At 35.4% G+C, this 18,219-nt stretch overlaps 3 protein-coding genes across 3 annotated transcripts in view; 2 read left to right on the plus strand and 1 right to left on the minus strand.

The window, feature by feature from the left end:
- Positions 1-18,219, plus strand: part of LOC106084364 (sideroflexin-1-3) — a 30,865-nt gene that overhangs the window by 993 nt on the left and 11,653 nt on the right. The gene's annotated exons all lie outside the window — the stretch shown is intronic.
- LOC131994966 (putative nuclease HARBI1) lies at positions 16-1,498 on the plus strand. Its single transcript, XM_059362252.1, has 3 exons — positions 16-370; positions 427-853; positions 906-1,498. The coding sequence occupies exons 1-3, from the start codon at positions 252-254 to the stop codon at positions 1,431-1,433; spliced, it is 1,074 nt and encodes a 357-aa protein (XP_059218235.1). The 5' UTR covers positions 16-251; the 3' UTR covers positions 1,434-1,498.
- LOC131994967 (uncharacterized) lies at positions 1,456-2,990 on the minus strand. The gene is made up of 3 exons (XM_059362253.1): positions 2,537-2,990; positions 2,295-2,475; positions 1,456-2,237 (listed from the first exon to the last, which is right to left on the minus strand). The coding sequence occupies exons 1-3, from the start codon at positions 2,584-2,586 to the stop codon at positions 1,641-1,643; spliced, it is 828 nt and encodes a 275-aa protein (XP_059218236.1). The 5' UTR covers positions 2,587-2,990; the 3' UTR covers positions 1,456-1,640.

The following is an 18,219-nucleotide window of genomic DNA, read 5'->3' on the forward strand; positions in this document are numbered from 1 at the left end:
AAATGTATGGATTATTCGCCCATGTTCTTACTTTCGACCATTTTCATTTCCGCATCGTTTTTGAAATCCGCACATTTTGTTTTCCCATGTTCTGTGATTCGAGGGGAAGTCCACTTTCGATGCAAAATCAAAAAACAGCTGATTTTGCTGTGTTTAGTGAAATTTGTAAACAAAACAAGAAGCAAACATACGTTTATTTGTTTTAAGCCGGCATACAAATTTGTTAGTTTATCAAATAATTTTTGTAAAATATGCCTGCAGGCATGTTTTTGGCTTTGTTAGCTTCTAGAAAAGAAGCATTTTATTTGGAACGTGTTAAACGTCGTAAGTTAAGGGATGCTTTTGATCCTACCGATATCCCAGATAGTTGGTGAGTTCTTGTCCACTTTAACATGTGTCATCTAAATAATACATATCATCCCATAGCTTCATTGCTCTGTATAGACTAAACAGGGAAGCATTTTCAGATGTTTTGAGAGAAGTTGGTCCATATATAAAAAAAGGAAGCATTCCAGTTAAGCTTCAATTGGCGGCTACCCTAAGACATCTTGCAGTGGGCAGTTTTCAGGGAGTCATTGCAAACGACTTGAACATCGGTATTGCACGTACAACAATGTGCAAACTATTGTGGCAAGTTATAAAAGTGCTTGAAGACAAATTATGTCCAAAATGGATAAATCTCGAAATGTCCGAAAATGAAATGCAATCGTCAAAGATGCACTTTTACGAAAAATTCGGATTGCCTGGGGTGATAGGTTGCGTTGATGGCACACACATTAGGATAATTAAACCACCCTTGGATGCATCTCTCTACTACAACAGGAAGGGATATTTTAGCATTAATGCAATGATTGTGAGTACTACACAATTTGAGTTGATATCAAAAAACCTATTTTTCATTTAAGATTTGTGACTACCAAATGAGAATTCGTGCTATAGAGGCTGGTAGGCCAGGATCTTCTCATGATTCATTTATTTGGAATTTAAGTGAAGCCAAAATTTTCTTCACATCCCAAAGAAGGAATGGAATGCGAAACAGTTGGCTTCTAGGGGATAGTGGTTACCCACTTGAATCATTTCTCATGACTCCATTCAAAGATCCTCAACCTGGAACTCACCAGCACCGTTTTAATATTGCGCATACCTCAGCTAGGAATATAGTTGAAAGAACTATCGGCAATCTCAAGAGCAGATTTAGATGCTTACAAAACAGTGCGATTCAATATGTTCCGCAGAAGGTAGTTAAACTTGTCAACGTTTGTTGCGCATTGCACAACATTTGCAAGCACTACAATTTACGATATGAAGATATTCTTGTTGATAACGAACCCCCAGACCAAGAAGATGATATATATTCTGAGGAGAACGATGACTTGCCAAATAGCGCCGAAAGCCGAACAATTAGAGATAACATTGCATTATCACTCTCATAACTTTCACTAAAATAAATGCCAATATTTTTAAAACTTTTATTAAACAAAAAATAAGGAACTTTCAATTGCTTGTCCATTTTTTCCACTCTGGCCTAAGCTTACAAAATACTTAAAAATAATAAAAACAACAGAAAAAAAATGTAACTTTGAGATCGCATTTAGTTCAGGTACGCACTCGGTCCAAAGCAAGATTTAACTGCCAAGATTTTAGTCTTCACCAAGACCAAGCTTTAGCTTTTCTAGCTCCAGAAATTTTATTTTGATCTCATTTTTGGTGACTAGACTTCGCTCTAATTGAATGTTGTGGCGTTTCATTTCGTGGAGCTCTTCTCTTTTAATAGATTCTATTGAAGTCAAAGTTTCACAAACTTTTTTTAAATCATTTGACACCGTTTCCTTGAGTTTCACCAATTCACTTAACACATTTCCGATTCTATCTAGATGTTGGTTTTCTTCTTCGACGATGGAATTAATGTCGGGAACAACACGCCTACGCTTTGAAGTTGAGGGAGTTGATGCTTCAAAAACTTCATCAATTTCTTCCATTTCTGATGGTATTTCTTGTTGACTAATAGTATTTATTTCCAAGTTTTCTTTATTCGCACCCGACATCAATTTTTGAGCCCCAAAATTATTAGCAGGTTTTATACCATCGACCACTTTGTGTAGGCCACAAATAACTGCTATCTCTTCTTCTATGCGTGCAAGCACATACTGGTTAAATTGGCCGCCTCCAGTAGTACGCGTTTCTATTTTATTGTGAGCCAACTTCTTCCTTATATTGCATTTTAAGTCAATCCAAGTCTGTAAAGTAAAAGAAATAAATAAACTCACTCTGGCATTAAAATTGCATTAACAAACCTTTTTCCAATTAGATACATCTTTAGTTGGAGGACCTGCCGCATTAAGTTGTCCGCTTAATTCCTTCCACAGATCTTCCACCACAACCTTGTCCCCTTTAACAAACCCTTTGGCAATGTCTTGATGATTTCTCATGAAATCCAGCAAAATGTTGTCTTGGTTGTTGTTTTTGTGTTTTCCCCTGCAAAAAAAAAAAAAAGTGATTAATTATTGCTTATAACATTTATAAATTGAATACTTACATGTTTCTTGGCGGCAATGTAATGAATTTTGTTTTGTTTTGTTTTATCATCCACCTGTGCTAATTACAAACCTAAAAATGTGCGCTCCGCTTGTCAAAAAATATTTTCTGCCAAATCATACATTCACACGACCAAATTTAGAGCTGAATCAAACATACCAATGGCAAACAAAACAACATTTTTTATTTAATAATTTGCAGTTAATAAAGAAAATTTTTTTTACTTTTGGAAGCATAAATTGGAAAAAAACATATGCAGTTTTTATTTTATAAAGCTTTCCTAAGGAGAAAAGTTCTTTTTAATGGAAAGAAAAGCGGAATAGATATCAATCCGCCAGGGTGTATGCAGTCGGAATGAAACCTCATTTTTTTTTGTGGAATCGTTTTGCAGAACAACACAAAATAGAAATCGAATCACATTCGACCAAAATCGAATTGTAGAACAGGGCCGATTGTCTTATGCGTGCTATGTTATGGAATAGATGACAAACGTTTCATATAATCTCAATCTAATCGGAGAAATCATAGTCTCAATCCAAGGCAGCAAACGTCAGTATAACTTGTGAAGTGCATGCAAAAAGAGGGTGGAAAAATAACTGAGTGTTAGCACTTGCTAAGAAACACAAAAACACAGCTAAAGAATGGATGCAAAATATGCATTGGCATTGTATCAGTGAATATTGATTGCATCGTTATCGTGCATACGAGATTGGAATTAAATTCACTTTATAAGTTGCATTAATCGAGAGCTTAATTTTGTTATATGGTAACTGCTGAACGATGTAAAATTATGTCCTCGTACACTCAAAGAAAAAAAATTTTATGAACTTAGCGAAAATAGTTTAATGCACATAAGTACTCATATAATTATAATTTATGGTTCAATTTCCCACACAAGTGTGTATTACGCATATACTTATTCTCATGAGGCTCTTGTATATGCGTTGGTATGATGGGTGTTTGCCAAAAACAACGCAAACACCACAATCTTACTTTTTTAATATACATTTTTTAAAATATTGTATGGGCTTTCTCACCGTTGCAATACTACAAATATGATTCGAGCGAATGCGTTGTGTTGATACGCTGTTTGCGTTGTTTCCATTCTCGTCTTACATTTACCCATAACACCGCCGTGGCCAAAGGTGATGTTAAAAGCGATGATAAACATAGTATGAAAATGAATGCACGGGTATTCATACTATCACCACTGATAGATACAAACACCACATTTTTAGGAGTATACCGCAAATCAAATCAAATCAAATGGTATGTTTTTTAAATAATACCATAAGGTTATTTGAAAAGAGTGCGCGGATATTAATCCGCCCCATGCCATGTGTGAAAATTTTTACTTAATAGTCATAAAAGCGTATTTACTAAACAACCGTTCTTAACTTGTGACAAATCTTTAAATTCTCTGAAGATAGAGTGGTCATATATGTATATGTACCACCGCCGCTTGGCACAAAGTGCGTTCGGGCACTTGTCCTGTGAAACTTTACAGAGAGTAAGAACACCATTTACTCTCTTTAGTTATTTATTTGAATAAAGCAGCTGGTTTTCACGAATCGTCTGTTCATTGCTGCTGAAAAAAAACATTAAGCAGAAATTTGCGGTCTCTCAATTTTCTAACTCTCAACAATTTGCCAGCTCGCTCTCTTCTACTATTGAATAAAGTAAGCGAACGACTTCGAACAAACATATGAAACAATTGTCACAAAATGTTACTTATGGACAGATCTTAGTGGTAGTCTACCAACAAAACATTAATGCAATTAAATTTTTTGTTAACCCTAAGATGGGCGAACATTTATTTCAACATTGTTGAGCGGACGCGGTCTGAATAGACCACAACTTAAAAAGCGCTATAAAATGTTAATGGATTTGGAATGGGGGCATACTAATTTCGTCATTCTGTTTGTAACTCCTCGAAATATTCCTCTGAGAACCCATAAAGTATATATATTCTCGATCGCCATGTCATTTTAAGTCGATCTAGCCATATCCGTCCGTCCGTCTGTCTGTCGAAAGCACGCTAACTTTCGAAGGAGTAAAGCTAGACGCTTGAAATTTTTCACGAATGCTTTTTATTAGTGTAGGTCGGTTGGGAATGTGAATGGGCCATGTTTTGATATAGCTGCCCTATAAACCGATCTGATTGAGTCACTAGAGGGCGCAATTCTTATCCGATTTGGCTAAAATTTAGCATGAGGTGTTTTGTTATGATTTCCAACAACTGCGCTTAGTGTGGTTCAAATCGGTTCATAACCTGATATAGCTGTCATATAAACCCATCTGGCGTTTTGACTTCTTCAGCCTCTATAGGGCGCAATTGTTATCCGATTTGAAATTTTGCAAGAAGTGTTTTGTTATGACTTCTAACAACTGTGCTAAATATGATTTTAATTGGTCCACAACCTGATATAGCTGACATATAAACCGATCTGGGATCTTGATTTCTTGAGCATCCAGAGGTCGCAATTATTATCCGATTTGGCTGAAATTTTGTACAACAACTTCTCTCTTGACTTTCAACATACGTACCAATTATGGTCTGAATCGGTCTTTAGCCCGACACAGCTCCCATATAAATCGATCTCCCTATTTTACTTCTTGAGCCCCTTAAGGGCGCAATTTTTATTCGAATTGGCTGAAATTTTACAACAATTATGCTCCGAATCGGACCATAACTTGATATTATAGCTCCAATGCTGTTTGCCTAAAAAGAGATATCGGGTAAAAAAACTCGACAAATGCGATCCATGGTGGAGGATATGTAAGATTCGGCCCGGCCGAACTTAGTACGATTTTACTTGTTTTAAATCGTTTTTTAATTTAAAAAATGAAAATTAACGACAAGAAAACGAAATTATGGAAATTCCGCTAAAAAAAAAACAAAATTTTAAGCTTCTAGAAGCCGTAAAAGTCTAATCTGGGAGCTAATTAGCTTATAGACCGATTTAGAAATTACTTATCATGGATGTTGGAAGTTATAACAACACACTCCATGCAAACACACTTCAATGGGCTTAAGATGCCAAATCGGGAAATCAGATTATATCGGAGCTATATCAGGTAAGTGACCGATTTGGAGCGCGCTTGAAATGGCCATTAGAAGTCCCAAAAAAAACCTTCTGTGTATAATTTCAGCCAAATGGGAGAACAACAGCGGCTTCTGGAGGCTCAAGAAGTCATATCGTGAGATCGATTTATATTGGAGTTATATCCAAATCTGAACCGATAAAGCCTGCAAAATATCGAGCGTATAAGATTGTTAGTTTGACCGGTATCGTTATTTCCACCAGCCTATGGTGGTGGGTATAAAAATATAAACAAATAAAATATTTAAAGTAAATAAATTTTATATTTTCAAACTACTCCAACTTTGTTGTTAGCTAAGAAATGTATATACATGTTTTAAATTTGTTGAAAGTACCAGAATTGGTAAATTGAAAGTACCAGAATTGGCCCGCTTAAATCCGTCAGTATTAATTTGATTAGAATATAAGGTCTAAAAAAATTCCGAAATTTATAATTTTTCGTTTTATTAGCTTAGAACAAAATATTAACAATTTACAATACACTAATAAAAAATGGATAGCAAATTATGCAATAACATGTTTGTGGTTTACTACGCTTAAAATTATGACGTTTCTTAACGGCGAAAGACACTTGTACAGGGACGAGTGTCACACAATTTTTTGATAAATTTTTTAGCAGCTAAAATAAAAATATGTTCTTTTTTTTGCATTCGAATATGTGTTTGAATCCCTCTCTACACTATAAGTACTTCGATGGAATCTCTATCGTATCGCCGCTCACTTCAAAAATGCGTACGAATGTAGCGTTTGTCTCACGGAAATCGCCCACATAGAAGTTTATCTATATCTCATACTTTACATAATCATCTAAAAGTTAATGCCGTACAAACATTTTGATACTACATCTTCAATATAATATTTAGCACAACAAAGTCCAATTTTTTATTTATTTTAAAGCTCATTCGTACGCCCTAATCTTGCTCATGTTACATTGGTATTGTTTAGCACTGCTGTGCAAAGTTTATAGCAAATAAAAAGGTGCATCGTTATAATCAGGCTGTTGGCAATATCATGTATTTACTATGCAAGTGCTTATGCAAGGGCAAATATGAATGTATGCTTATGAATTTATTTATGTATGTACTAGCTAGCCCGGCGTGATGCGCTACAAGCCGATGTGGCTTTATAACAGTAATGGGCACACTAACCCAGTTGAAAATGCTAAAATGTGTTCGTGTGAGAGGCAGTAAAATCCGAACAATCAACTAAGTGAAGAACCTTTGTAAAATAACAACAATGCGTCAACCGAACGAAGCCACACCAAGTTGCTTACACTGTATGTGTGCTAGTTTTCGTTTTTCCTGTTAACCATCTATACTTTATAAGAATACAAATACTTCTTTAAGTATTATGAATCCGACTCGAAGGACATGGGTCCGTCCTCCTACCTAACCTATAAATACCATATCTGATACAATAGCTTAAAAGTCTCGTAGGTCCTAACTAGATAAACCATACATCAAATTTAGATGTATGATTCTCGCAGCTCTTTCTTTGAGTCCCATATTGTCCCTATCGGGCTGCATGTCACCGAATTCGGTTATCAGATTCCCACTTTATTCACATAGTCTTTTCATTTACTTTCACTCCGTTTGGGTGTTTTTTGGCATCCCTCAGACACTCAGTCCCTAACGTTATTAGATTCTTACATTACTTCCAATGATCCTTTGCGTTCGATTTTGTATCGATCGTCCTACATGTACCTTTGGGATTATTTGGAGGTGCTTGAAAAGTCGAATTTTGGCGGCCCCCTGACATTGCCAAATTTGTATATCATATTCGTATTTTATACTCAAATACGTGACATTCGAATCCTATATCATTTCTATCGGTCTTCTTTTCCACTATGGGATTTTAATGGGGAGGAGGGTTGACGCAAATTTTTATATCAAAGACGGTTTTTACTCCGAAATACCTTTCATTTGAGTCCCATATTGCCCCAATGTAAACATATTCGTTGGGGGTCGTTTTTGTGTTTGTTTTGGTGCGGGTCGCCCTTTGAGAACTCACCACATATTTTGATACATGTTTCGTTTACTACAGAAGGAGTCCGCTCCCTTTGGGCGCTATTTGTACAGCGTACCTAGGACATGCATACACCTCGAGAGCCTGGTGAAATGTATACCCAAACCGCTCAAAACAAGTTATGCGACCCTTAAACCCTTACGTTCTATCTACTCAAAACCATGATATTGTGGATACCATGATAAAGAGTAGGACATCCCCCGATCGACTCAAATAAAAATAGCATGCCTTTGTCAACGGAAATTCGGTGGAGACTGTCCTCCACGGAGTTGTGCATAAAATATAAGAAAGCTTCGATGTCAAGACGTACACATTGGCGTTATGCATTCTCATTGAGGGGGCTTTTAATAATGTGCGGACCAACACACTGAGGTCTGCTGTATTAGCAAACATTTCGGTCAGCTAAATCTGCTGTTTCAAGTACCTGTTGTACCTGTTGCCTGTTACTTGTTTTGATAACTTTAGAAATTTTATTGGAGGAGATTTGTGGAATATTACTAAAAAGACGCTACCTGACCCATTCATTGGTATACATTTCGAAATGTGGCTGATCTCGGTCCTATTTTTTGTTAATACTCTACTAATGTGTACATTACTGGAGTGGCCTTTTGTATCTAAATTCAAAGCTTATGAAAGGTATAAATTCCGTGGTGATTATAAACATCCACTGAGATTATAAACATCCAGTGAGTCACATTAACATTTATATTTTATTTGTATTTTCTTCTAACTTCCCCATCATTAATAAGCTGCAGTCATTTTCAGCAAACAACAGACTTTTTTAGCAGTAAGCCTGCTGCTCTGAAATTGCAGAACTAATGCTGTAAGCAGAACTACTGCTACAATAGCAGCAACATATACTACTAATATTCAGCAGACAGTGTTTGCTATTTTCATCAAACTTTTTTCTATGAGTGTATGGGTCTCAATGTAATTCCAAAGAAGAATAAAATTAGAAACAGTGTGTCGTTTTAAGCCACCCGCCATCCAACCCGAATATGGTTCAGATCGGACCTTAGTGAGTTGTTTTAAGTCTCCCGACACCAAACTCAAATATGTTCTATATCCGACTATACTTAGGTATAGCAGCCATATAGACCTATCTCCCGATTAAGGGTCCTAACCCCACTATGCCAATTATCTTTATGCAAATTATAGCCTAATACCTGCGGAATAAGATTCTTTGGCCGATTCCCGAATCGTATAGCCTTAGTTTTTTATTTTTCTTAAACATTTTTCATTTTGCCAACCAAATAGTTTAAGCTTTACTTTACCCTTTGCTCCTTTGGAGAAACTTTAATTTGCTTTTCCCTCTAGGCTCTTTGATTCAATGCATTTCAATTGACACAATACGCAAAACTTGAAAAAATAATACTCGAGTGTAAACACCCCAAAAATCATACATACATAATTTGAATTCGTTTATTAACACAATTTGCGAATGTTGTCTCTGAAAATATGTGAATAAAAACTAAAACATATTTTATATTTAGCTACAAAACTATTGTAGACGATGATATTTTTGGAGGAGTATTTATGCAATCTACTTGTTATTGAATAGCACACTAGTACGCAAAAATGTTGTCCTTGATGTTAAAAAAGTCTATAGGTTCATTGCACTCAAACAAGCATTCAGAAGCTTAAGATGCAAGACAATGGCACTGAGACATTGTAATGTCCTATCACTCGCTCACTCTTGTAGAGATGCAAGATGTTAAAGCGGGGTATTGATAGGCATTGGTATATCTAACTGAAGTCTGGGCGCTGGAAATCATACACAATTTCAGGTAAATTGGGAATGAATTTGGGCTTTTTCTTCTGGGGCACAAAATATCAAATCAGGGGATCGGTTTTAAAAGGACATATATGCTCAAACCGATGCAAGTTAAGGCTTCTTAAGAGCCCAGATGAAAGAATCATTTTTTATTGGGGTTTCATTTCATTCAATTTCAAGCAGATTCAACGGACTGACAGACACGAATAGATGATCAAGTGAGCATATAAAAAACCGATCACTTAGAGAACTGTAACTCCCATATACAAGTAACCTTGATCTAAATCTGAAACGATTTCTATGAAATTCAGCAGTATTGTCAGCAGTCATAGGAGAATCCTTCGTGACAAATTTCGTGAGAATCGTTAAGCAAATGATCAAATTATTGCGGTATTAGTCCAAATCGGACGAACTTATAAACGGGAGCTATATCCAAATCTGCACCGATTTCAATGAAGTTAATCATAACCATGTTATAATCGATAAACAAGTGTCGATTTGATTACAATCGCACAAACATTGCGAAAGTTAAGATGAGCTGAGCTGATTAAATTAATTTGATCTCATACAAATATGGCAGTCCCAAAATGTTCTTTATATGATAGAAAGGTGGTGAAATAAGGAACATTTTGAGGTAATTTTGAAGGGGGCATAAATGTTTAAAATTTAAAAAAGTGAGGAGGAAAATGAGAGTTTAAACCATTCCCTATGTCATTGCCCGGTTTTCGCGGCTAACAGACAACGGCACTTAGGCATCTAAGCACCGAACCCAATTCCAGGCATGAACCCACCTAGAGGCGTGGCATGGAAAACAATTAGGGATTTTGTAAGAAGCACAGAATTCTTAACTTCGATTTTCTTTTCCAAGGTTACTTTTGTGAATGAATCATTAAAGTGCACAGTAACAGTTATTAAACGATTATTGTACAATAAACCTACTACAGAATTTCGTAAAGTGCGATTCTTTACTTTGCTTTGGTAACCCTATGCCGTTTTAGTGTTAGTGCCGAAGAAAATTGCTTTTGCTTCGGGTTTGTGACAATTGGTTATTAAACTAATTTGTTTAAGAATTATAAAAAAAATGCAATTCACAAAAAACAAATGAATTTGTTCTCATCACAAGCAACTGGGAAATAATAAGCATGAAATTTTAAACATAAAATCTTTCTTTTTTTTATAAACCGGTGGGTCGAATGTTGGATTTTTTATTTAGTTTGCATCACTAAAAGTGTGTCCGGCTGTTTTATAACAAAATCAAAAAAAATTTACAAATAGCCATCGGAACTTCTCAAATTGCAATTAATTATAACCAGCGTAACTTTAGAACAACTCCTATTGACTTATGTAACGACTTTAACTCACTAAACGAATTTTTAATGAATTCAATATATTCCAATAGATTTGCATTCAACTGATTTACACCGTACAAAAAAAAATGGGAGACACCACTTAAAAATGTTTATTTTTGCTTTCGACTAATTGGGATTTTCATGGCCGTGTTTCAAAAATATACACCCGTCCGCTCATAAAAGAATAAAGAATAAAGAAATTCTTTTTCTTAACTTTTTATAAAATTGGTTTTAATTAATAAAGTAGTATAAATTATATTTATCCGCATATCATTAGGAGATCATTTTCCTAAGTCTCGCAAAAGTTCTGTTTATTTTTTCAAAAGATTTTTTTTCGAAATATTTTATTAAATAATATTATTTATTAATTTGCGAGTGTATGCAGAAATTACAATAAGTGAAGTTAATATTTGGTTAAAGAAGGTCAGCGCCAACAACAATGCTCATTGAGAAAAAATTTTTTAAAGCCTTAATAGGCTATTAAAGGTTTGCGAATACGGTTTTTAGTGCAAATTCCTAAAAAAAGGTTCTAAAACCCTCCATAACTTTTTGTAAATGCGGCTGTTAGTATTTAGTGCGCACAATAAGCCGATTACTGGCTTAGGTGTAAGCCCATAGTGGCATGGGGCAGATTAATATCCGCACCCTCTTTTCAACCTAACATAACCTACTATATCATGTCTGCTGGTATTTAAAATCGATAAAAATATTTTTTGTTGATTTTATGACCTTTGTTGAGCTTTTCTACATCTCAAAGCAGAACAAAATGTGTGCTGTTTTAGAAAACATTACCACTGTTCCATTTTCAGTAGATTTTCTATTTACCTTAGGTTGCATAAAATATGACTGAAAATTCTATCCATCAGAAGTATTTCACCCTACGGGAAATGTGTAGTTAATTGCCCCAAATATACCGGTCTCAAGGCGTATTTAATAAGGTGGCCGCATCGGCGAATTGCTACAACAAAGCATCTTTGTTAGGAACTTGATATGTTAAAATTTGTAAACAGGGCGAAGAAAATTCGATTCGCCCTCACTTTTAAAATATTCAGCAAATTTGCTTCGACCAATCAGTGTAAAAAGAAAGAAGTTTATTTTTTGAGTGTCAAGCAAGAAAAACGAGGATGACATTGTCATAATGGTGCGTGTCCGTTCAGAGTGCATATAGCACTAGTCACCAATACTAGGTAATTTGGTATGTTCAGGGGACCTCTCCTAGATATGATGGAGCTGTCGCTCTCACTACTAAAAGCCCAAAAAGCCATTGCAATGTCAGGACTTTGACCTTGCGCAGGGCACATGGCGGACTTAAGCTTGCTTCGTGGGGATGAGGAGAAGTCATAGACAGTTGGGCACCCATTATGGGACTACCCTGAAATTGCGACAGTAGGTGCTGGTTTATGGCTACACAAACACCTAGTTTCCTGTCTAAATTATCTTCATGCAATAGATCTTTCGCTATTCTTGACTACTATAGGTTATAATGGCATTTTGGAGGGAACTTCTCCAGACTGCCTGGCATATTGGCTCCTAATCTTCTTCATTCTAATATCTGGCATTGTACTGACGTAAATTTTATCAGTGTTCTTCTGCGCTTTTTGAATCTCTCGTGGCGACACAATAGACCTAAGTTCCCTGATTGAAGCTGATAGTGAATGAGTTTGTTAGACGCGTGCCATTACATAACCTAAGTTTAAAAACTATACTAACAGCAAACACAATTTATAAAATATTAGTTTTGAAGTTTATATTTTTGTACAGCGAATTCAAAAATGAATTGACACATCAAATTCTCTCAACTGGGTAGATGCGGCCATTTGATAAATACGCCTTGACCGGTCCTATACTGGAGAACTAGTTACCTGTCACAGGAATGAACATTTTAAATTGCCATAACTTATGATTGTTAATTATTTTTTAAGAAGTAGCTTAATTATTGTTCGAAATTGCTTATCCGTTAGATATATTTGCTAACTAATGTTATCTGCCTTAAAAATACTTGCACAGTATACTCATCCTTTTCGAACTGTCCCAGGACCTATCCAACGATGTTAGAATGGTGGCAATTCGTCACCTCGAGCTACAAGCCCTTATAAAAGTGATGGGTTTTTTCCATGTAAGGGAGCGAGAACTGGGGCCGGTACCTATCACCAAAGGATCTATCCCGTGACAGGTTTGGGACCTGTCCCATTTTCCGTAGTGCAGTTGTTCGTTGTTATTAGTTTTAGACGAAGACAAAAAAAATATATATTTTTATTTTTTTTTTTTGCACAATTTCCTTGATTCATTTTGAACAAACAACACCCCACATTGTAACAAAAAGATAAAAATTATTTTTTGTATGAAATTTTAATATTTAAATAGCTGAATGCTAATTGCTTATTAAAATTTAAAATAAATAAATAAATGATTCAAATTAAATAAACGTAGCACGTAATATACATGGGTTGAATACAAGTATAAGGTATGAAGCTTTAACTCTTTACCACATTGCTATTTTCATGAACAAAACATTTATAAACAATTATAACTGTTAATTGAGAACTGCATAAAACAGAAACGTCTACTAAAAGCGCCCTAATTTTAATGTAAACAAGCAAAATAGCATAGCAACCAATTCTTGGTAACATAAAGGTCTAAGATATCAGCTTAAGTAATAAAACAATTAAAAAGTCGTCAAGTTCGGCCGGACGGAACTTTGGATACCCACCACCTCAGGTATATATATAAACCACCTTTCGTCAGAATCCGGTGAAAAATGCATAATTTTATGCCCCCATAGCAGCTTTATTAAAATAGGGTCCGATTTGGACCAAATTCGACATTGATGTGGAGTGGTCTAATAAGTACAAGTCATTGTTCAATTTTACAGAACAAAATATTGCTCTTTTTAGTAGCCATATCCAAATATAGACCGATCTGAACCATATACGAGACGGATGTCGATAACTGTCACTGTGTCAAATTTGAGCGAAATCAGATTGTAAATGTGCTTTTTATGGGGCCAAGATTTTAAATCGTGAGATCGGTCTATTTAGCAGCTATACCCAAACCTGAACCGATCTGGCCCAAATTGCAGCAAGATGTCGAAGAGCATAACACAACTCACTGTATCAAATTATATTTGGTACAGTGATATATCGTGAGATCGGTCTATATGGCAGCTATATCCAAATCTGGACCGATCTGAGCCAAATTAAAGAAGAATGTTTAAGGGCCTAACATAACTCACTGTTTCAAATTTCTACGAAATCGGACAATAAATGTGACTTTTATGGGCCCAAGACCTTAAATCGAGAGATCTATCTATTGTATACGGCAGCTATATCCAAATCTGAATCGATCTGACCCAAATTGAAGATGGATGTCGAGTGGCCTAACGCAACTTACTGTCCCAAATTTCAGCAAAAGAGGATAATAAATATGGCTTTTATAGACCTAAGACCCTAAATCGTCTAATCGATCTAAATGTGGGCTATAGTCCGATATAGCCCATCTTGGAACTTGACCTGCTTATGGACACAAAAAGAGTCTGTGTTAAGTTTCAGAAGTGAATTCAACAGACAAACGGACAGACATGGCTAGATCGTCTTAGATTTGTTCGCTGATCAAGAACATATATACTTTATAGGGACGGAAACGGATATTTCGATGTGTTGCAAACGGAATGACAAAATGAATATACCCCCATCCTTCGGTGGTGGGTATAGCAACTCTAAAAAACGCAATAATTAAATTGGGACCCTAATACCTTGAGTTGAAACATGATATATGGCAAAACTTGAAATTATCGAGTATTTAGCAGTTTATTATTAACACATTTCAAAATTCCAATTGTTAATAGCTTTTTTATCGCATGCATTGTTCTTTTCTAATGAACACCGTTTCCCAAAGAAAAACTACATTTCGATTGCAACGCGTCGAAATATTAATTTTACTGTACACGTATTGTTCCTCGTAAACATTTAATATTCATGGGTCTGACTGTCCCTCTAGAAGCTGATCTCCTAGGTTCATCATGAACAAATTTTCAGTGTGAGTGTGAGTTCTTAAGCCATGTACAACTTATCTACGAAATGATGTCATTATCGAACAGCCCTCTTTGATGTGAGAGATATATCCCTGGTATTGCTTGGTTTTCTTGAGCAATACTTAACTGCGATTTTAAAATATCTCAAATAATTTAAGATTAATATATAAGCGTAGAACTTTACCGACTTTCTACAAATTTATTTATGACATTAATAAAAATATTAACATTCTCTTTATTTAAGAGAAATTTTTTGGCAAATAATAATAATACAAGTTTTACTACAAACTATTGCAGTTTTATCGACGTTACTGCTTGAAAAACACTCGCGTGTCGCCAACATGGAAAAGGTGTACTTACTTGTTGCTACATACCGTTGTATATGTACACATGCAGAAGCTTTTTATTTCTTGTGTAAAAAAACTAAAATTGAAATAAAAAATAAATTGTCGACGCAGCGTCACATAATTGTGCCACCAATTAAGATAGGAGTCGAAAGAGACGCAGCGTGAGCATGAGAATATGGAACATTGAACGTAACATTGTCATAATTTTCCCTATAGACTCGGTGCGGTCACATACTCGTACAAAGTATGAACCATCAACTGATAACGCATCCATAAATATTGGCCTATGGAATATGTAAACATAAGCGGATAAGTCTCTATTATTGGTGTACACCTAAAAAAATTATCATTTTATTATTGAGATTCCATTGCTAGATACTGTTCGGCTATAGACCATTTTGTTTAAAGCCATTCTTTTCATGGTATTCTATAGCAAAAAGAAATTTTGTCTCAGCTTGATGGACTTTTGCACCATTTTAGCCTACAGGTCCAATTTTATATCTTTTAAAGCGTCTAGAGGAATAAAAACCCAAATTGGGGGAACATTTTTGCGAGGGTCTATAACCATGTATTACACATGCGTAATAAAACATTCCGCACCAAATTTGGGATAATGATAGTTTCGGCGAATCATAGTGAAATTTTGGCTTTAAAAAAAAACATTTCGAGGTAGGCACAAAACTGGGAAAAGGTTTGTTTTTAGAGAATTTTTCACTAAAATTTAGTCTTAGAAGAAATTTTATTAAAATTTCATCTTTAGAAAAAAATTAAAACAAATTTAGTCTTTAGAAAAAATTCGTCTTTAAAAAAAAATCGACGAGGGTCTTGAAGTTTTTTCGCTTGAAAATGTTATGCTTGGAAAAGAATTGATTAATTGTGCTTATGGAGTAAGTACATGCAACAAAATTTCTTATTCAAAACAGCAAAAAAGTTTGCTAAAACAGCAGTTTTTGTTTGCAGAAAATGGGAAAACAGACATTACTGCCGTTTTACCAAACATAGGGCTGCTGTATTATAAAACATTTCGGTTAGCTAAATCAGCAAACAAAATCTGCTGTTTTAAGTATAAAAATCTGTTGAAAAAAATTGTTTATGCTATTTTAATACCCACCACCATAGGATAGGGGGTATATTCATTTAGTCATTGCGTTTGCAATACATCGAAATATCAATTTCCGACCCTACAAAGTATATTTATTTCGGATCGTCATAAAATTCTTACGATTCTTACGACGATTTAACGATGTTCGTGTGTCTGTCCGTCCGTCTGTTGTAATCACTCTACGGCCTTCAAGAATTGAGATATTGAGCTTAAATATGGCACAGATACGTCTTTTTGATACACGCTGCTTAAGTTCCCGAACGGACCAAAGCGGACCATATTGGATGTAGCTGCTATATAGACCGATCTGCCGATAATGGATCTGAAGCCCATAAATGCTTTAATCTTTACCCGATTTCGCTGAATTTTTGGGGCTCCCGACATCTGACCCAAATATAGTTCAGATCGGACTATAGTTCAGAACGGAGCATATAGACTGATCTGCCGATACAGGCCCATAATAGCTTTATTTATTACCCGATTTCGTTGAAATTTGTGTTACCGATCTGCTGGTAAAGCGTCTGAAGTCCATTAAAGATTTATTTATTATCCGATTTCGGGTAATAATTGAAGCAGTGAGTAGTTTTAGGCCTCCCAACAACCGACGCAAATATGGTTCAGATAGCATTTTATTTAGGTACAGCTGGCATATAGCCCGATAAAGGGTCTGAAGCCCATTAAAGCTTTATTTATTACCCAATTTCGATGAAATTTGAAACAGGGAGTAGTTTCAGGCCTCTTAACATCCGACAAAAATATGGTTCACATCGAACTGTATTTAGATATAGCTGCCATATAGACTGATCTCCCGATAAAGGGTCTGAAGCCCATAAAAGCTTTATTTGTCATCCGACCTAAATTTGGTTCAGATCGGATTATATTTAGATATAGCTGCCATATAGACCTATTAAGGGTCTAAGGCCCATAATAAGCTACATTTTTTACCCGATTTCGCTGAAATAGGAAACAGTGAGTTGTGTTAAGCCCCCGAAAATCAATCTGAATATTAACGATATTAAGATATAGCTGTCATATAGACCGATATGCCGATTAAGGGTTTGAAGCCTATAAAAGTTGCATTTATTATCCGATTTCGTTGAAATAATGAGTTATCTGATGCCTCCCGATATCCGACCCAAATATGAACCGGATCGGACTATACAGATATAGCTGTCATATAGACCGAACTTATTTTGTGTCTTAATCCCATAAAAAGCGGATTTCTTGCCTGATTTCGCTGAAACTGTTAATTGTATAGAAATTCTCGGGACCTGAATAAAATATGATCGAGACCAGCGCCTATTTAGATATAACTATGGTTATAGTAGTAGACTTAAAACAAAGTAGGATGACTATTATATCCCTGATGGTGGGAACTTAAGACGTTATTACTTGTTTATGTTCGCCTGTTACTTGTTTTGATTATTTTAAGCATTTTTTTAGATTTTTTTCTTTTTGAAATTTTGTTGGAAGAGATGCTTTTAATTTGTGGAATATTACTGTATACACGCTTCCTGATCAATCCATTGGTATGCATTTCGAAGTGTGGCTGAGCTCACTCGCATTTTTTGTTATTGCTCTACTAATGTGTTCATGACCTTTGGTTTCTAAATTTAAAGAAAAAAATTATGAAAATTACACATTTTGTGGAGATTATAAATATCCAATGAGACATATATTAACATTTGTATTTTTTTTTCTAACATCCCCTTCATAGTTAAGCAGCAGTCATTTTCAGCAAACAACAGACTTTTCAGCAGCCAGCCTGCTGCTTTGAAAATGCACAACGTCTGCTGTAATAGCAGAACTACTGCTATAATAGCAGCAAAATTAACTACTAACATTCAGCAGACAGTGCTTCCTATTTTCAGCAAACTTTTTTCGAAGAGTGTAGTCTTTTAGACCTCTGTGCAAATTCAGATGTGTCCTTTGCAACCTACACTTTTTTAATTG

The sequence above is a fragment of the Stomoxys calcitrans genome, chromosome 2, assembly GCF_963082655.1.
Source record: "Stomoxys calcitrans chromosome 2, idStoCalc2.1, whole genome shotgun sequence".
Taxonomy (NCBI): Eukaryota; Metazoa; Arthropoda; class Insecta; order Diptera; family Muscidae; genus Stomoxys; species Stomoxys calcitrans.